This window comes from Branchiostoma belcheri, unplaced genomic scaffold (assembly GCF_001625305.1).
Source record: "Branchiostoma belcheri isolate BF01 breed outbred unplaced genomic scaffold, Haploidv18h27 scaffold81, whole genome shotgun sequence".
Taxonomy (NCBI): domain Eukaryota; kingdom Metazoa; phylum Chordata; class Leptocardii; order Amphioxiformes; family Branchiostomatidae; genus Branchiostoma; species Branchiostoma belcheri.
Window position 1 is genome coordinate 1,107,004 of NW_017804476.1, and position 20,414 is coordinate 1,127,417.

The 20,414-nt window shown below is 39.1% G+C and overlaps 1 protein-coding gene across 1 annotated transcript in view; it reads left to right on the forward strand.

Moving 5' to 3' along the window:
* LOC109486540 overlaps nt 1-12,727 on the forward strand; it is an 18,840-nt gene extending 6,113 nt beyond the window's left edge. The window contains exons 2-3 of the mRNA XM_019790377.1: nt 8,777-8,952; nt 12,590-12,727. Of these exons, the coding sequence (XP_019645936.1) occupies nt 8,777-8,952; nt 12,590-12,727 (314 nt within the window). The remainder of the gene's footprint in view (nt 1-8,776; nt 8,953-12,589) is intronic.
* The last annotated feature ends 7,687 nt before the right edge of the window (nt 12,728-20,414 follow it).

The following is a 20,414-nucleotide window of genomic DNA, read 5'->3' on the forward strand; positions in this document are numbered from 1 at the left end:
CAACCCAAAAATATTGCCCATGTGTACAGAGAAGCGGCCAGCATGCTCGTTGCTAGGACGACCGGCCAGTTGCTACGTGACTAAATACACGCCGCCACTAGGTCGCCACACCCGACCAGTTTGAAATCGATAGGATTACGTCATCGGTATTAACATTAAATTTTTCTTAATGTTGACCTCTGACCACCCCACATATCCGTACCCATCAGCCCCGCCGCGACTTACTACCGGTGACATAAACGGACGACAACATTTCAACCACATGGGGATGTTTCGAAAATAACCATTTACTCCAATATCAAAACAGCTACGGTAAAAATAAAAAGACGTGCATCATCCCGGACATAATGCAACACCACATGCGAAATTACACAGAAATGCGACGTACGGAAGAATGCGTTTTGGCTGCGAACATCTTCCAAAAAACTTGGCATCTCTTAACCATGGGCAAAAACATCTGGAACCACTTATAAAAACCACCCCGTATCTGCATGAACTTTTACCCCCCCCCTGCTATTCCAAACAACGCGTTTTTCTGGACCATTCCAATTCGCCTCGTAATTGTAGGGGTGCGTCTGCGATATTACATTGACCGCGAAAGCAGCAACGGCAAAAATACACATTCGTGCATCAACACGGGCATGCCCGCAGACGGCGTATAAAATTGCGTGCCGATTACACAAAGAGAACCCAGTGTTTTGACTGCGAACATGAAAAATCAGCCGATTACAACACTCCGTCCGGAGGTCCTGACCTCCTTCACGGAGTAATAAAAACAGGCCTAGGCATCCTATTATGGCCCAAAATGGTATGATAGGAGCCATTAAGTCAACACACTAGGGTGATTCAAAATTTAAACAATGAATTTTGAACTTTTAATGATACCACTGCATTGAAAGATGAAACAAGAAGCCATAGGTGACAATTCTCCGTGAAGTATTATATATTGCAACAAAAAGAAGTAGCCATTGGCGACAATTCTCTGTGAAGTGTGATAAATCGAACAAAGAAAAATTGTTTAAACGCGCGTCGGCTCAGTCATCTTAAGACGCAACAACCAATCAGAGATGCGAGATGCCTACACGTGACGCAGGAAGGGCGCGCGATGCCCGAAATATTTTTGCGTCAATATTCAGCGCCGTGATTCAAGAGATTAATACCCGGAAACAATTTTTTCTTGTTTTGAACGCATTAACATACATTTACGCTAATCTAGTATGATTCAGGGTTACTTTTTTTTTAACCTGCCATGGCCAGATTATCTAAAGATGTGTGTATTGTGTGTACAATCTATAGAAAGAGAAATGTACATCAGGTCCGATCATCCGATTTTCACGTTTCGGTTTTTTGGACTCGGTTCATGAACGTATTTTGGTTTGGCTCCTGGAATGTGATGACTCCCGGGACTGTCTACAGGGAACACTCGCGGTGTATCAGGACAGCGCGACTGGTCGTCATTAGCGCAGTAACAGTTGCATAAACGGACGAAACCATTTCAAAGAAATGGGGATGTTTCGAAAATAAGCATTTACTCCAATATCAAAACAGCTACGGTAAAAATAAAAAGACGTGCATCATCCCGGACATAATGCAACACCACATGCGAAATTACACAGAAATGCGACGTACGGGGGAATGCGTTTTGGCTGCGAACATCTTCCAAAAAACTTGGCATCTCTTAACCATGGGCAAAAACATCTGGAACCACTTATAAAAACCACCCCGTATCTGCATGAACTTTTTTGAACCCCACTGCTATTCCAAACAACGCGTTTTTCTGGACCATTCCAATTCGCTTCGTAATTGTAGGGGTGCGTCTGCGATATTACATTGACCGCGAAAGCAGCAACGGCAAAAATACACATTCGTGCATCAACACGGGCATGCCCGCAGACGGCGTATAAAATTGCGTGCCGATTACACAAAGAGAACCCAGTGTTTTGACTGCGAACATGAAAAATCAGCCGATTACAACACTCCGTCCGGAGGTCCTGACCTCCTTCACGGAGTAATAACTGTAACAACTAGGAAGAAAAGTACTGTTTTCAACTGTTCAGGGCAAAATATGAGCATTTTGCAGTTGATTCTGAATTTTTATTTTTATTTGCAAATCCGAAAAAAATGAAGCGGGCGAATCCGTTAACCAAGAAATTAAATTGGTGTGGCCTAATTAGTGTTTTACTCAACATTCTTGCAGGAAATGTATTGTGCATTGTGTGTGTACTTAACTCTTTTGTAAGTTTGTTTAAAACTGATTTCCCTTTTTATGGGGCTCAAAATTAAATCTGTTCCTTGAACTTTGCAACACGTGATTCATAATGTGCATGTGGCAAGTTTAAGCCTCTCAAATTCGGTATTTTGCTTTTCTGCAAACTCAAGTATTTCTGATGATTTCAGGCTATTTTTCCTGCCTTATATCCCATAACCACAGTTCCAGACCACAGTTCATCCCTGTATTACTAATAGAGGATTTTGTACAGCAAAGTTTAAGCTTGCCAAATTTTTGTATTGTTTTTCTGAAAACTCAAAGTATTTCTGACGATTTTAGGCTATTTTTCCTGCCCTTTTTCCCCACAACCACAGTTCCAGGGCACAGTTCATCCCTGTGTTACTAATAGGGGTTTTTCTTTCAAGGGGTAAGTGATATTTATGAGTGACCGAGTTCATGAGCTGTAAATCTGCCTGAGGCACCATGGTAGCTGAATGTCTGTGGTCTCTTACCAAAACAGTCCAATCTGCCCACAACAACACATAGGGAGTGTCCTTTTTCCTGCTCTCTGCAGTAAAGTTTGTAGTGGTTTTTGTTGTTTTTTTTGGAGTTACAGGCCATGTTGATTTGATTACATGGATGACATCTTTTGGGAATCCCAAAACTGATGCGAGGGTGCAAATAAAAAAAAGTTTGGCCCCCAAAAAAGTTGCTTTCATTATGAAATCTGTGTGGTTTTTAAACAATATATTTTGAATAGTTATAAACTATTTGTTTATTGGGATTTTCCACAAGTGAAAGCGGCAAAACAGATACATATTAGTGTGCCCTCTCCCATAGTAATAAATTTCAGGTGACAACAATTTGTCAAACAGTAGCAAATGGAGGAATAGTAAACTGTAAACGTGACCTTTGAAAGGGAAGTAAAACATTTCTCTGTGTGGTGTGAAAGCATGGAAGAGGGAAGAAGAAGGTTTGCTCTGAACATTGAACTTCCCTTTTCCCCGCTGACCCGGTCATCTGTGAGCCACAGAAATGAGGGCCTGCATGGGGGGGTCCCGACAACGCTTGAGAGCCTGCTACATATTATGCTGAATTCAGGAAGCCTCTCGATTACATTTTACGATAAATTCCGGGTAGCTATAATGCATTACGTAGAATCAAAACGGCGAATAACGCTCTGTCCAAAATGCGCCAATTATGCTCTACGTTGAATTAGAGCGGTCCGTATACGCTTTACCTAGAATTAAAACAGTCGATTACGCTCTACAGAAAAGTGCATGCGGGCCCCCAGAAATGGTGCGATCTACAAGAGTGCCAAGAATTCAGGAACTTGACCTTGTGAGCGTCTGGGTCTCTAGGAGGATGTTAGCTCAGATTGACTAGGCCAGTCAGGTCACTGCCCAAACCATGGCATTGTGACCCCTGGGACCATGACCTTGTGACCTCTGGTACCATGGTATTGTGACCTCATTGACCATGCCATTGTAATCTCGAGATTGGGGGGGGGGAGGGGTCCATGACATTATGACCTCTTGGACTATGACATTGTGACCTCTAGATCAGGGAAGGGGGGAACCATGACATTGTGACTCTGGGACAATGACATTGTGACCTCTGGGTCCAGGACACTGTCATCTCTGGAACCATGACATTGTGACCTCTGGACCATGGCATTGTGACCTCTAGGAACATGACATTGTGACCTCTGGGACCATCACATCGTGACCTCTAGCACCATGACATTGTGACCTCTAGGTCCATGACATTGTGACCTCTGTGTTCATGGCATTGTGACCTCTGGGACAATGACATTGTGACCTCTGGGACCATGACATTGTGACCTCTAGCACTATGACATTGTGACCTCTGGGTCCATGACATTGTGACCTCTGGGACCATATTGACATTATGAGCTCTGGAACCATGACATTATGACCTCTGGGTTATTGACATTGTGACCTTCAGAGCCCTAATTTCTTGGCTTCTGAGGTGAAAGGATGTCTAATCTAGTATTACTATTTCAAAAATCTTGTGTTTCACATTTGGGTTCTATATCTACAAAATCAAGTTCATGTCTATAATATACAAAAATACAGTAAAAGTATCCTAGTACCTAAGTACTAAAAAGAAAGTTGCAACAAGCTGATATTGTAAATCATGATTCCATAACACAGCAGTCACAAGAGGAGGGGGGGTCTATATAAGCTTATAATTTATCGTATTCCGAGGAGATTCAGCCAACTGATGAGCTGTGAGTCCCGAAACATAGAGCGGTAGATTTCCCTATGGATAAGATTTTGAACACAGAATTTCACTCACCATCATAAAAACTGCAGCATCATTTGAAGCAGCATCCACAAGGGAAAAGAGTAGTACCACTTCACTGAGCATAGGTAAGGACTAGATAGATATGCCTTTTTTTTAGCAAGAAAAACATTGATCTCTGGAACTCATCACTATAACAGCTGGCACCATATACATAGCTCTCATAATCCGAAATGTCATGCAACTTGAGAGAAATGTTTATTTCATTTGTGAGCTACCGGGTATCAGTCTCTACAGTTAGATGGAGATTGCAGGGTGGGGACTAGTACTGCTGCATTCCTCTTCGAAAATGCCAAATTTGGAACTTTTGATGCGTTGGGGCCGGAGACTATCAAGTTATAGATAATATCACCCTGCAGAAAAGGGAGTAAAAACAACGCACATGTGACGCACATGTCCCTGGTGGCTAATGTATGCACAGAAGACAGTGCCAACAACTTGGCATCATTATTTGAGGTTCGAATCTTGATCCGCGCGGCTTTTGCCAAGTTAGACTTTCTACCCAAATTGCAGAAGTGTGCACGCAGGGTTCCCTAGCTTTGGGCATAAATTCCAGGCTTTTATATTCTTACCAAGCCAGGTAGGTGTTGATATAAGCACCTGTGTTGCACCTGTACTGTGCCTTTTGCTAATGACATTGTAGCTTTGAGATTCTCTGTAATGTAGTTTTACCATTACGCTATCTTTGGCAGCAATGGTTTAAGCTTGTCTGTAAATAGCGCTGTCTAGACATTGTTATTTTAGAATGTCATAATACATAAAACTCCTTCCTTTTTTGCCTTAAAAATCTTATTGAACTTGACTTTGAATATATCCTGACCTTATCTCTTTTTAGTAATCAAAATATTGTTGTACTGTAAATTTTTCATCAATTAATTTGAAAATTAAAAAGACAAAAATTAAAAGTAGTTTGTTTACTTTTGGCATACATGTTGATTTAAAATCAAAAGGCATATATCGTGCCTTTCAATTCTAACATGTATATCGTTTGCATTCATGCTATTTAAAGCTAGAATCAGGAAGTAAGCCAGGGCTTCTTTGGTTGCTAAGATTACATTGCACACATTTCAAAATGAAGTGGATGTATACTTATATGTATATGTTTGTACATTGGTATCTTCATTGAAATGTTATACTAGTACTTGCTCCGGAAATAATGCCAAAGATTTTAGGCAGAGACAGCTGTAGTCCCCAACGGCCGAACACTTGGGTTCAACACGTACAAATGCATTAAGAATATCATTTAAAAGTTGTTGGTAGCCCCAGTGCCTGAGCAGTTGTCTAACGCCACAGCAAGTAATTTTTATGGATGACATCAGCGCGCGCATTAATTTTTGCCTGATTTGGGGGAAAAAAAACAAAAATTTCATTGCCTTCTGACAGTGGTCACCATGCCGAAATGGGCAAAGATGTCTGTTGCCATTCCAGAAGGTGGATGGCAGATAACTATGAAGAGAGGAGACAAGACAAGGCTCTGATTTAATATTTTGTTTCTTACTTTGATGCAGTGATATGTGATGTTGGCTGTGTATATGTGATGTTACCACTGAATCAAAAGTATTTGTTACAGTACAATGATTGAGCCAAAATTTTAACGCGTAGGAACCTTGTTTTTTTTTGGCCTGCCTTGTTTTTTTCGCCCGCTCGCATTAGATTTGGAGTCTGCGGAGGATGGCATTCATAAAATGGACTTGCTGTGGCCTAAATCCCAGTCGTTTGCTTCTCACTTGCCTGTTCCAGAGGGATAACCTTTATGCCTCCAGCAACAGCCGGCTTGGCAGGCGTTTCGTTATCACTATATTTTCTCCAGCTGTGTAGCTTTTCTACTGTCTACCACAGGGTATTCTGCTCAAAATGTTCAATAAATATAGCAGTAAAATTCGTTTTCAGGGCTCAAAATTCATTTTTGGAAATAGGTGCACTTGTGCACCCAATGCAAAAAATTGGATGCACAAAATATTTTTTTGAGTGCACCCAACCCAAAAAAGATTGGACACACAAAAATTTTAGGGGGTGCACGATATAAAATAGAGTAAGTAGAAGAGAATGTCAAAAACTAACAATAAGTACTACAACAACTTTCTGAAACATTTGTAAGATCTTTTCATAGAACCTATGAAAATATGTGCACTGGTGCACCCACAGAAAAAAACTGGGTGCACAACTCCAAATTTGTGTGTACTAAGGTGCACATGCACCTAGTATTTCGAGCCCTGACTACTAGTATATTTTCTACAGCTGTGTCACTTTTTTACTTTCTAGCGCAGGGAAATTCTACTCATGATGTTTAATGAGGCAATTAATTTTTTTTAAACAATTGTTTGGGCCAGGAAGAATTTATTTTGCTGAGTATATTAACAAAAAGATCACTTTGTCTTAAGATTTTTGATGGAATAACCTTAACCGCAACCTCCTTGCCTTGAAACATATTGGGTCCATCTGGATAGACTAAGTCAATAGTAACAGTAACGTTCACACAAAAGTGTAGACAATACATAAGTCACACCAATTTAATTCTTGGTTAACGGATTTTTCTAGAAAAAATAATGGAGCGGGCGGGGGAAAAAAAACAGGCCTAGGCATCCCAAAATAGTATGATAGGAGCCATGAAGTCAACACACCAGGCTGGTTCAAAATTTAAACGATGAATTTTGAACTTTTAATGATACCATTGCATTGAAAGATAGAATAACTGTAACAACTAGGATGAAAAGGACTGTTTTCGACTGTTCAGGGCAAAATATGAGCATTTTGCAGTTGATTCTGAATTTTTATTTTTATTTGGAAATCAGAAAAAAATGAACCGGGTGAATCTGTTAACCAAGAAATTAAATTGGTGTGGCCTTAGCACTGGCTAATACAAATGGGATTTGAAGATTTTCCTGTTCTTGCTTTCCATTTTATGTTCTGGTTTTCTAGTGACAGAGCCAAATTGTTTCTTTTATCATTCTGGTTGAATCAGATATTTAATCTTTAATGGCAACAGGTGGCTGACAGGCATTTCCAATGCAATAATGTGTTACAAATGGATTAATTATTGTTGTAGGAAACTAGATGCGAGTAGAAACTGTTAACAGAAAGATCGAACCCACAGCAAACCTGATGCTCTAACCATTCAGCCAAAAGGTCTAGACCTGTCAGATGGATCAGTTGGTAGTGCCTGTAAACTCCCCACTGTTACATTGTCTTTAAAAGAAAGCCTTAGTTTAATATAATAATATAGTTCAAACTTCAGACATTCAATGAAAAGCACAAAACATAAATGTTTCAGAGGAAATACAAAATCATAAATTGCCAGAAATTCTTTATATGAAATTCCTTCAGGAAGTACAATTTATTTTCTCTACAGTAATTATTTCGATCAGTCAGTATTTAAAGTAAGTTTACTGATGATTTTCACAGTCTGAAAGATAAAAGAGTCCTAAGCTTTAAGGACTTTTTCTTACTACATGTACATGCACAGAATACTAATGTAAGACGTAAAGATTTACATGTAAATCCCTGTGGACAAGAAAGATCTAGAATCTAGGGCAATCTGTGCATGGTCACTCTGATCACAGGCAACTTCTCAGAAATCAGAGAGAAGATCACTTAGCAAACCAAAAACAGAAGGTCTTAGCATGTGTTTCGCAACAAATTTATCATCCTCCTTCCACAAATGAACATTCTGTTGTACCCACCTTTAGGAATCGGCTGTTATAAGTGGTAGAAACTTTGTCTTGCGTCTCTTCCGCAACACTGACCAGTCCTGTGGCCTAGCATGCTGATCCAAAGTTCAGGGATGGGTCAGAAATTCAAGATATGCTAGCGGTGATAAAACCCACTTGTATAAGCCTCAGGCAAGTGTACTATCAGCTCCCCAGATTTCCAAGTGCTGTAAGAATACTGTTGGCAATCTGGGCTAGGTGACAATATGCAAGAGGGATCCTGGAGCTTGATGGAATTGAAACTGTACACTGGTACCTCCTAAGGGTTGCCAAGGTTATAAGCAATGTTCTTGAGGGATGGATGGAAGAAGGGGAGCGAGCTACACCCCCACTGAGGAATGGTGGAAGCTTTAATGAGTTTTCAGGACTGGGAGACTGCAAGAAACCACATGAGTGCGGGATTCTACATCTGTTGTTAGTGTTACAGTGGGGAGCCAGCTAGGGCGTAAAAAAAAAGAAACAGGCTGTGTTTGTGTTAACTGGTTGCCATTCAACCCAACGTGGTCCTTTTCTGTCGGCATTCTTGCTACAGGGAACGGAGGGAGCGGCAGTGTTATCAAACTGGGTTCCTCCCGACTCATCGATATGGACAATCCACCCAACTCTCGCATCTTCATCGTCTGCAGTAAGAATCACACGGAAGCTGAGCTCAAGTATGCCTTCGAGAAGTTCGGAGACATGGAAGACATCTGGCTGGTGAAGGATAAGGTCAGTGCTTTTTAATACAGAACTGTGGCAGAAATACTTTTTTGCAGTGCAAATTCTGCAATATTGCGTTTTGTCAAAATTTTGTTCTGCAATTCAGGGTGGCCCGCAGGCCCTTTTCCGTAGAGCGTAATCGGCCGTTTTATTTCTACGTAGAGCGTAGACGGACCGCTCTAATATCTAATTTGGAATTTATCGTAAAGCGTAATCGAGAGGTTTCCGAATTCAGCGTAGAGCGTTGTCGGGTCCCCCCCTTGCAGGCCCTCATTCAGGAAAGCTTTCTCCAAATACATACTGGATCAATACTCATGGCATATACAAAATTTCATGTTGGCATACACTTTACTTTAAAATTACTTGGATATTATATACATATATATAGAATCAGTACAATGTAGTAAATGCAAAAGCTCTTAAACATCATTGAACCACTAGCCTGATTTTTTTCAGTCTGCAAAATTGCAGGTTGCTTAATTTTTCTTCTGCAATATTGAAAACGTCTCTGCTGCAAAATGGAAACTGCAGATGGGTATTTCTAACACTGAAATGTAACTGTCAAGTATGACTTTCTATGAAATGTGAAATATTGCATCGAGGGTGTATGTAACTCTATCATTGTCTAATGTTTTCAATAACTTTTTTCAAGGATTAAAAAAAGAGGATATCTACAGGAATAAAAACATGACATTGTACATTATACATGTAGTTTTCAGGTTTATCATTGAAATTGTCTTTTCAGGTAAATCATTATATAATCACTATATTACCGGTAGTTAAGCCACACCAATTTAATTTGTTGGTTCTCGGATTTTTCAGAAAAAATATGAAGCGACAGGGCGAAAAAAAATAAAAATAAAAACAGGTCTAGGCATCCTATTATAGGCTTAAATGCTACAAAATGAGCCATGAAGTCAACACAAAAGGCTGGGTTAAAATTTAAACATTGAATTTTGAACTTTTAATCACACCACTGCAATGATAGATGGGAAAACTGTAACAACTAGGAAGAAAAGGACTTTCCTCAACTGTTGGGGGGCAAAACATGAGCATTTTTCAGTTGATTCAGGACCAGAATCAAATTTTTTTATTTATTTGCAAATCAGAAAAAAACGAAGAGGCGAATCCGAGAACCAACAAATTAAATTGGTGTGGCCTTATGAAAAAGATACTAAATCTGCGATAGGAAAAATCAGTAGAATCTATTGTTATGTGTACACAGTTTAAAATTGAATCTTGTGGATAGAAGTTCTTTCGGGAGGGTTTTTCCACTCAGCACTTCACATAGCAGCTCGGTCAGCTGTGTCTGTGTTTAGTTTAGATCTGACCTGAGCCACAAATACGGCAATATTTATAAACATCTCCGACCCATTTCATCACAGCCATGTGGCATGGGAAGTCATTTGTTAGTCGGTCTAACTTTGGGGGTGACTGTTTTTTTTTTAGGTCATGCTTGTTTAAATTGTTTTGTAGTAGTTTTCAATTTAGGAAATTGCACACCTGACCCTCTGGCAATTAAGGCTTAGATTTTAGCTATTATGTAATAATACAAGAGGAAAATATAATATGTTAAGCATCGTATTCATAATGTAATAGTAATTTCCTGTAATTCATAATCTACACATACAATTGCCATTGAATTATGAGATAAACAAGTGCACTTTTCATAATTATGTCAAACATGTACAATTTGTTAGAAATTTGTTTGCTTTGAAATTCTTGAACCATTTACTTACTAGATATGTGTTAACGGCTTTTCTGGCCTTGCTATAATTCATCTTTTTTATTCTGTACTTTGAAAATGACAAGCTTACATTTTGTCAAGTTGATATTGTGAATTTTTTTGTACTTTAAATGTACATTTTGTACATACAACTGCTGGAAAATTCGTTTGTAGGGACTGAGGAGTTGTTCCCAGTTATTCAGCCAGAAGTTATGCGCAAAACATGTGTTTTGTAAGTAACACATAATTACCTACACACACCTTTAAGGCACAGGCTGCTACACAATGTTACCACAGGCCATCTGTCAATTTGACAACTAACAGAAGATAACAAATTCTTTTAAGAATTCTTTCAATTAAAATTCTAATTGATCTTAATTGTTCTAACACACCAGTATCTGATTTCAAAAACTTACTTTGGGTTTTCAATTACAAAAAAGTATTCTGCTCCATTTGATTTGGGTACACCGATGAACAAAATCATTACCTCCATGCTATTGTGTATATCTCATGGATCATTTGGTCTTACTTTAACTGATCAAAGGAAGGCTTTAGGGTAGAGTTTTGTCAACAGTTCACTTGACTGGCTGTCTTTGAAAGTACTAACAGTTGTCTCTGAATATACAAAATGTTAGGTACCAGACAAGGGCAATGAACTTTGTGTCAGTTACATCAGACTCGGAGCACAAGAAAGTTCGTTCACATCAATTCTTCTTTTCTAAGATTATCGCTATGACAACTATTGTCTTAACAACTTTATAAGACTCCAAGACGAGATCTTGACCGGGTTGAAAAATATCTACAGAGTGTGTCTTGAAAGCTCACAAAAGTAGCTGACTTTTGTTGTGTGTTTGGTTATAACTATTCGTCAAAACATTATAAGACTTTCATTTTGAAAATTTGTGTTGATTGTGAATAAAATTATCCAATCTAAAGAGCAATAAAATGGAGAATATAGATGTAGTACCCCCCCCCCCAAATGATTGTACAGTAATTATATGACATTGTATATGTAGGGAAATCTTTCAAACATACTTTTAATTTTATATAAATGTACTCATTCCCTTTCCAAGCCCAGAAGGATATTGAAAGATACATTTTTGGATACTTGTTCATTTTATAATTCACAATTAAGATTGATTTATGTGAATGACTTTCATGTTGTTTTTACAGAAATCCATATGACACAGTCTAGACTTGCCTGTCCCCCTGCCCAGTTGAATGATTATGTTTGTCCAACATTCTCAGCTGGACACTGTTCTTTTGTGGCCTGTAACCAAATCTGCATGATGCTCAGACTAGAAGGCCTATTTTTGGGTCATCTGTGTCTGTCCTTTCCTAGAAAGGGCATGTGTAGGGGTTACAATGATGTGCCGAAATCATTAAGTACATGTAACTTTGATACAAGATAGGGTTTCAGTAACATTCTTCCTTGCTCTACATGCAGAAGGGAAGATTTTTAAAGGCAAAAAGGAATTGGGATTTTTATGTAGAAAGATTGAATTTAGTTGTCTATTCAGTGTAACTTGTATGAGGGCCTGCAAGCCCTTTTTCGTAAGGCGTAATCAGGCCGTTTTAGACTTCGTAATTCGTAGGCAGCCTCCGCAAAAATCAACGTAATTCGTAATTGGACATTAGCCGCAAATCGTAAAGTCGTAATCAGCTCTGAGACTTTAACGTAATTCGTAATAGGCGGCGAAAATTTTGCGTAATTCGTAATCACTACCCCCCTTGTAGGCCCTCTTGTATTGATGCTTTGTTGTAGTACAGGATTTTATCAATCAATCAATACTATTAGGTTTGAAGAATAAATATAATCAATTTACGTAAATGTTTCTCGGCACAGATCCGAATAATGTTACCACCCGCATGTGTATATTTCTGGGATATCTGCAACCCCCAAGAGAGCCTTCCTCGCAGACAGACAGTCCCCAGACTGTGTACATCTGGGCTGCATATGGAGGGTTTGGGGTGACCCACTTTCCCCATGTCAAACCAGGGGTGATTGCCCTGATGTGGCTGGACACCCCCACAGCACCCATCAACATACAGGCATGACAGCACAGGGGCAGCAGGGGGACAGTCTCTGAAGTTCAAGGGGACCAGGATAGTCTCTGAAGTTCAATGTTGAACTACATGTACATCTATCATTCAGCAGACAGATTTTGAACGACATGGTCTTCAGCACCCATCAACATACAGGCATGACAGCACAGGGGCAGCAGGGGGGACAGTCTCTGAAGTTCAAGGGGATCAGGATAGTCTCTGAAGTTCAATGTTCAACTAGACATAAACCAGTTTAGCAGATAGATTTTGAATGACAATAATGTCATGGTCTTCATCACCCATCAACTCACAGACATGACAATACAGGGGCATTTAGGGGGACAGTCTGTGAAGTTCAAGGGGATCAGGATAGTCTCTTAAGTTCAATGTTCAACTAGACATCAGTTTAGCAGACAGATTTTGAATGATGTACATGTGCATGTACATGTAGTCTTCAAGTTCAATGTCAAGTATGGGTAACAGATTTGAACTGCCAGAACACATAAGGTTGGTTGCCAGAAGTCAGTGATGCTGTAGCCAGACAACGTTTTTACATTGCGGAACGGAATCCAATGTTGTTTTGGGTGGCTGAGCTGTAGGTTTGTGTGTCTGTTTGCCTGGACAGGGTAGGTTGACAGCACATGGGTTGGCAGAAGATTGTTTAATAGCAGGTAAAAGGTCCCAGAATCTGGCTGGGAGCCAGTGGTAATTGGAGGTGGACATGGGGGAATTCAGGAAGCCAAGGATTGCATGCTTCAAAAAAGTCTGAAAATCTCTGATTTCTGGATTTTCAATGTTGACCTTGGAATCATGAATGTCAAGTTGAGAATAATACTAACAGTTGACAACTTACAACAAATGATGATGTTTACTTGTAACTCCAGACCAAGTAAGGATACTTTGCCAGTGGCAGTACCGGTTCTAGAGTTATAGATAAGCCATATATAATACTTATGAAATTCTGAGAATGTACAGATGTAGTACACATGGGTTTTGTGTTGCATTCAGTGCCCTTGAACTTGAAGAAGTGACTTTCTGTATAAAAAAATGTAGTAACTGGTTTTAGTCATGAAAATCATGGCTGCATACTTGGGCAACTCTCAGTGTTCAGCAGAATGTACTGTGCCTTCGCAAGTTTTTTCATGGTTTTCGTTGGATGAGGGCCTGCAAGGGGGCTAGTGATTACGAATTACGCAAAATTTTCGCCGCCTCTTACGAATTACGTTCAAGTCTCAGAGTTGATTACGACTTTACGATTTGTGGCTAATGTCCAATTACGAATTACGTTGATTTTTGCGGAGGCTGCCTACAAATTACGGAGTCTAAAACGGCCTGATTATGCCTTACAAAAAAGGGCTTGCAGACCCTCTTGGATGTTTGGTCAACGTTGCATCAAAATTTTTCATATGGCAGATGATATCTTTTCTGATATAGCATTTGGAAACTACAGACGGAGTGTTAACCTTATACATGTATAGGCAAAAACGACCTTATATGAGACGTTCTGCCGTAGTGCTACCCTGAGGGCCTGCAAGGGGGGGTAGTGATTACGAATTACGCAAAATTTTCGAATTACGTTAAAGTCTCAGAGCTGATTACGACTTTACGATTTGCGGCTAATGTCCAATAATTACGAATTACGATTTTTGCGGAGGCTGCCTACGAATTACGGAGCCTAAAACGGCCTGATTACGCCTTACGAAAAAGGGCTTGCAGGCCCTCCTACCCTCAGCAATCTTAGGCAGCTAATGCAAAGAACAGAAATCAGTTTTCAGTCCAAAGGGAATACTTAATGGGTGGGTAGGGTAGTGATTACGAATGATGCCAAATCTTTGCCGCCAAGTATGAATCACGTTAAATTCTCCAGGACTGATTATGAATTACAGTTAATTTTATTACCAATGATGAAAAAAACTAACAGTTTTGAAAACAAGTTTCCAATCTTTGCCGCCAAGTATGAATGACGTTAAATTCTCCAGGACTGATTATGAATTACAGTTAATTTTATTACCAATGATGAAAAAAAACTAACAGTTTTGAAAACAAGTTTCCTCAACTGTTGCCAGAAAATAGGAGCAAATGGGGTTCATTCAAATGCTAAATAGTAGGTGACAGTTGTGATCTTTTTATTTTTCAAATCAATGGTATTCCCACCAAGACTTTTATTAGAATTCTTTTTAGAATTATCGGGATATCGTACATGGCTTCTAGAATGTTTGGAACGTTTTTTGAGTTGGGAAAACTGTTTACAAAGTTAAAACCAAGTTTAAAATGTTTGAAAACTATTTTAGAAATGCTTGCAAACATTTCAAAACAATTCCAAACAATGGGAGCAAACTCCCATTGGAAAAATTGTACTCTGAGGCCACACCAATTTAATTTCTTGGTTAACGGATTCGCCGCTTCATTATTTTCTGATTTGCAAATGAAAATAAAATTCAGAATCAACTGCAAAATGCTCATATATTTTGCCTTTAACAGTTGAAAACAGTTCCTTAATTACTACTTGTTACAGTCATTCCATCTTTTATTGCAGTGGTATCATTAAAAGTTCAAAATCCATTTAAAATCCGTTTAAATTTTGAACCAGCCTGGTGTGTTGACTTCATGGCTCCTATCGTACCATTTTGGGCCATAATAGGATGCCTAGGCCTGTTTTTATTTTTTTCGCCCGCCAGCTCCATTATTTCTCTAGAAAAATCCATTAACCAAGAAATTAAATTGGTGTGGCCTGAAGGCTGCATGGTCTGAAAACCAGGAAATGGCATTGCTTTGGCCCTTACATTAATTTTCCCTGCTAGAGCTAATCATGTTTCTGAAAGGGTAGGGCAGGGCGGAGTGACCGCATTCATATTTCATGTCCGTGCCTCTGCCAGGGGCCAGGAGATTACAGTGATTGAAACAGACGTTCAAGTTCAACTCACAGTTCATCTCAAGGTGACTTCAAGGTGAAATGAAGGGCGAACACGTTCAGGGGAAGTCAAAACTTGGCTCAGATGAAGTTTCAAGAATACTCTTGATGTGAGATTCTCTTACCACTATGAATTTCAGTAGATGGAGATTACAGATATCATAAATGTTGTTTTGGCAAAGTATGGCAAGAACGGTATGTGGATATCTATAAAAGTTGTTCAATATATAAAAACATTTTATGATTAATATTGTAAGTCTGTGTGCTTGCATACACATGAAATTCTTTTAAAAGGTCCAATGTATAACATTCAGTTCAATCTTCCATTTTCCATGAAAACTGACTTGCCCATAGCCTGGAGGATTTTGAATGGGGGGGGGGGGGTTCGGTCCCACTGCTTGAGGGACCAACGAGCGCTGTAGACGCGATGTTCCTAGGGGGGGGGGTTGCATGCTTCCCTTGAAAATTTTGAAAAATGAACCTTCTGAAATGGCATTTCCTGCGTTTTCTAGAGGATTTTAAAGAAGAAAATCAGAGATAACTTTTTTCAATGACAAAGTGAGCAGTTTTCCTACTATTCCAGCCTCGCTGGTGACACGAATCAGTCCATCTTTTAAAGAAAAATCTTGGACCTTTAGATAAAAAGTGGACCAAAAAGTGCACCTTGGAGCCTTGTGGGGGGGTTCGTCCGAAGACTGCCGAACCCCCCCTGGCTACGGGCATGAGTGGCATAAAGAATATTCCAGCTAGTCTAGCAACTACAAATGTTATCAATGAGGATACAAACAAGCTGACATATTTTGGATAACAGAGATACTTCGAGACTGTTTGTGTGTCAGCTGACTTACAACAGCTTGTAAAGAAAGAGGGCCTGCATGAGGGGTAGTGATTACGAATTACGCTAAATTTTCGCCGCCGATTACGAATTACGTTAACGCTTCAGAGTTGATTACGACTTTACGATTTGCAGGTAATGTCCTATTACGAATTACGTTGATTTTTGGCGAGGCTGCCTACGAATTACGAAGTCTAAAAAGGCCTGATTATGCCTTACGAAAAAGGGCTTGCAGACCCTCAAGAAACGGCTGTACTAGATTTGCCACTGAGAAAGTCATGCAAACAATTCAATATACACTGTACATTTGTACACGTACAGGGTCCGCATACCCTTTTCCGTAGAGCGTAATACATCGGTCGATTTCATTCTACGTATATGTAGAGCGTAGACAGACCACACTAATACAATGTAGAGTGTAATTGGCGCATTTTGCGAGGAGCGTAATTCGCTGTCTTAATTCTACGTAATGCGTTGTAACTACCCGGAATTTATCGTAAAACGTAATGAGGAGGCTTCTTGAATTCAGCGTAATACATAGCCGGCTCTCAAAATTTAGCATAGAGCGTTGTCGGGACCCCCATGCAGGCCCTCATATGTGTTTGTACTGGCTCACATTCATTTTATAACACACAATATCACGCCATTGCATGCAATAGCGAAAAAACTTAACTAGGTCAGTAAGTATAGAATTACATGATATATAGAAGGCAGTTTAGAAGGCCATGACATGACCGGATGATCCTGACTAAAATAACTGCAATACAGACAGCCTGTCCCTTCCCATACTAACATACCATCCAATGTCACAGACAGTCAGACACAAGGGCATGTTGATCCCCAGGCTTAGGCCTAGGAAAGAAAATGTTATGTTTCGTGTTTCATTCAAAAAAAAATTAGGGTCGGTAGGTAGGGATTATCATTTATTTTTAATTTTTTTTTAAAGACTTCAGTGATATCTATATAGGGATCCAACTTATACAACACAGTTTTTAAACTGTGTTGTATAACTTTGTTAAAACAAAGTAAAACTTGCATGAGGACACTTACATTTTCAATGTCAATGTTGGAAAACCGATTGTACAACATTTAATTATCACTCAGGTGTCAAATCATGGAGCTAGAAAAGGTTGATCAACTTGAAAAATTAATTTATTTATGTCCCTTGCAGGGGACCACCCAAAAAAAGTCTATGGTCGGAAAACAGTAAACATAACATTTTTTTCCCTAAGGCCACACCAATTCAATTTCTTGGTTAACGGATTCGCCGCTTCATTTTTTTCTGATTTGCAAATAAAAATAAGAATTCAGAATCAACTGCAAAATGCTCATATTTTGCCCTGAACAATTGAAAACAGTCCTTTCCTTACTACTTGTTGCAGCCATTCCATCTTTCAATGCAGTGGTATCATTAAAAGTTCAAGATTCATTGTTTACATTTTGAACCAGCCTGGTGTGTTGACTTTATGGCTCCTATCGTACCCTTTTGTGCCATAATAGGATGCCTAGGCCTGTTTTTATTTTTATTTTTTTTTCGCCCGCCCACTCCATTATTTTTCTAGAAAAATCCGTTAACCAAGAAATTAAATTGGTGTGGCCTTATGCCTAGGAAAAAAATGTTATGTTTCATTCCTGAAAAAATTAGGGTCGGTATGTAAGGTATGTCTTCTTTTTTTCCAGACATTATAATGATATCTATCAAGGAGTCCAACCTATACAACACAGTTTAACAAAGTAAAAGTTGCATGAAGACGCTTTATTTTCAATGTCAATGTTAGAAAACCAATTGTACAACGTTTTGTCACTCAGATGTCAAATCATGGAGCTAGAAAAGGTTGATCAGCTCAAAAAGTTAATTCATTTATGTCCCTTGCAGGGGTCCACCCAAAAAAAGTCTAGGGTCGGCAGGTTTTTCGAGCATTGGTAGGGAAACAGGAAACACAACATTTTTTTGCCTAGGCCTTAGTTGTCATTGACGTTCAAAGCTTGCCTGATATGTGATTCCTATAGATACAGAATGTCATTGCATGCTTGACCCTGCATCAAATGCGTCAGCTCTATAGTGACTGCGTCGTATAATTTGGGGTCGATAAAATCACTGCAGTGTCGCTTTGTTTAGTAGATTGTCAGGTACATCAGGGGTGTCAGAGTATACAGTGCAATTCTACGGAATACGGTGAAATTTTACGGAATACGGTGAAATTGTACTAGTATACAATGCAATTTTACGGAATACAGTACTATAGTATTAGTTACACAGTGCATATTTTCAGGAATACAGTGCAATCATATTAGTATACAGTGCAATTTTACAGAATACAGTGCAATGGTAGTACTAGTAAATTTGCACTGTATTCTGTAAAATTGCACTGTGTACTAATACAGTACTGTATTCTGTAAAATTGTACTGTATTCCGTAAAATTGCACTGTATAATATTTTTATTATTAATACGATTGTACTGTATTCTGTAAAATTGCACTGTATTCCATAAAGTTGCACTGTATACTCTGGCACCCCCGTACATTGTACATGTTCATTACATGTATGTGACAAGTTGACTGATGACACTATGATTAAATGCAGCCAAGTATTCAGTTCCTGTCATGTCAATGTGGAAAAACTTTGTGTCGTGTAATTATTTTTGTCAGCTAGAAATGAATGCCTTCGAAAAGATGATAAATGTGTTTTAGGAGACAACCCGGAAGAGTAATGAAATGAGTGGTAGTCAGCCTTGTTCCACATTCATTTGATAAAATTGTCCATAATCTATAGAAAATTAACAAGAATCATAACCTATGGTTTTATGGATGTGTGGGCTACACAATGGAACTCTAATATTAAAAAAACGTTTCAAACAGTTTTCCGGTCGAAAGAGAATTATTAAACCATTTTTGCCCTGTCGAAAGCTATCATCACATGGTTCATAAGACAGTAAACCCATTTGAAGTTGTTTACGATATTATGTTATGGTGAATTTTCACAGCCTGTGGATGGTACTATTTTCCGGAAAATCCGGATGGTACCCATGCTAGAATTTTCAATGCTGGGGAAACAATATTTCAGTCGTAAAGTACAATGTCATTTGTAGGGGGACTCCAACGTAGACCGTAATTGGCGCGTTTTGCATAGAGCGTAATTCGTTGCTTTGATTCTATGTAACGCGTCGTAACTACCCAGAATTCATCGTAAAACGTAATGGTACATTTGTACTTAGCCGGCTCTCAAAATTTAGCGTAGAGCGTTGTCGGTGACCCCCCATGCAGGCTCTCATTTGTGACAGTTCAAGGTCACAGTGAGTGATGCTGACAGTTCAAAGGTTACGGGGACAGTTCAAAAGGTCACAGCTGAAAGTACTTGATGACACAGGACAACACAGCAAGGTGCAGAAAATGGCCCCAATTTTCCCATGCCCTTTAACCGCACTGAATGGCTAACAGACTTCCGAAGCAATCTAGGTCACCTCCCTTTGTAACTCATCTGAGACCTTTAAAGGCTATAGGGGTGACGAAAGGAGGAAAGAATTTATGACAATTTATTGTGTGGTTGCCTCGTGTGCCCCATAGATCGAAAACAGATTGAAGTTGACCCATTTTCATAAAAAAAAGCAATTGTGCTAATACAAGACAGTCCTCCAATTTTTTGCCACATTGAAAGTGAAATAAGTCATTGAACTAATTTACATAAATCATGAAATTTATTAAAAGCATGTACAGATATGTAGCCCTTTAGATTTTAAAAAGGTGGTACTTTACAAGTATAAAAATATTGCTAACTTTGTTTATTTGCAATATTGATAACTTTGTTTTTCTTGAATTATACATACATGTAGTTGTTAATTTTCTGCTAACATCTGTGTCCATAATATCACCAGGGTCCATAATATCACCACCTTGAGAAATAGAGTGCTTAAAGATATTTTTACTGCAACATACTTTGGTATGCACTCCTGCA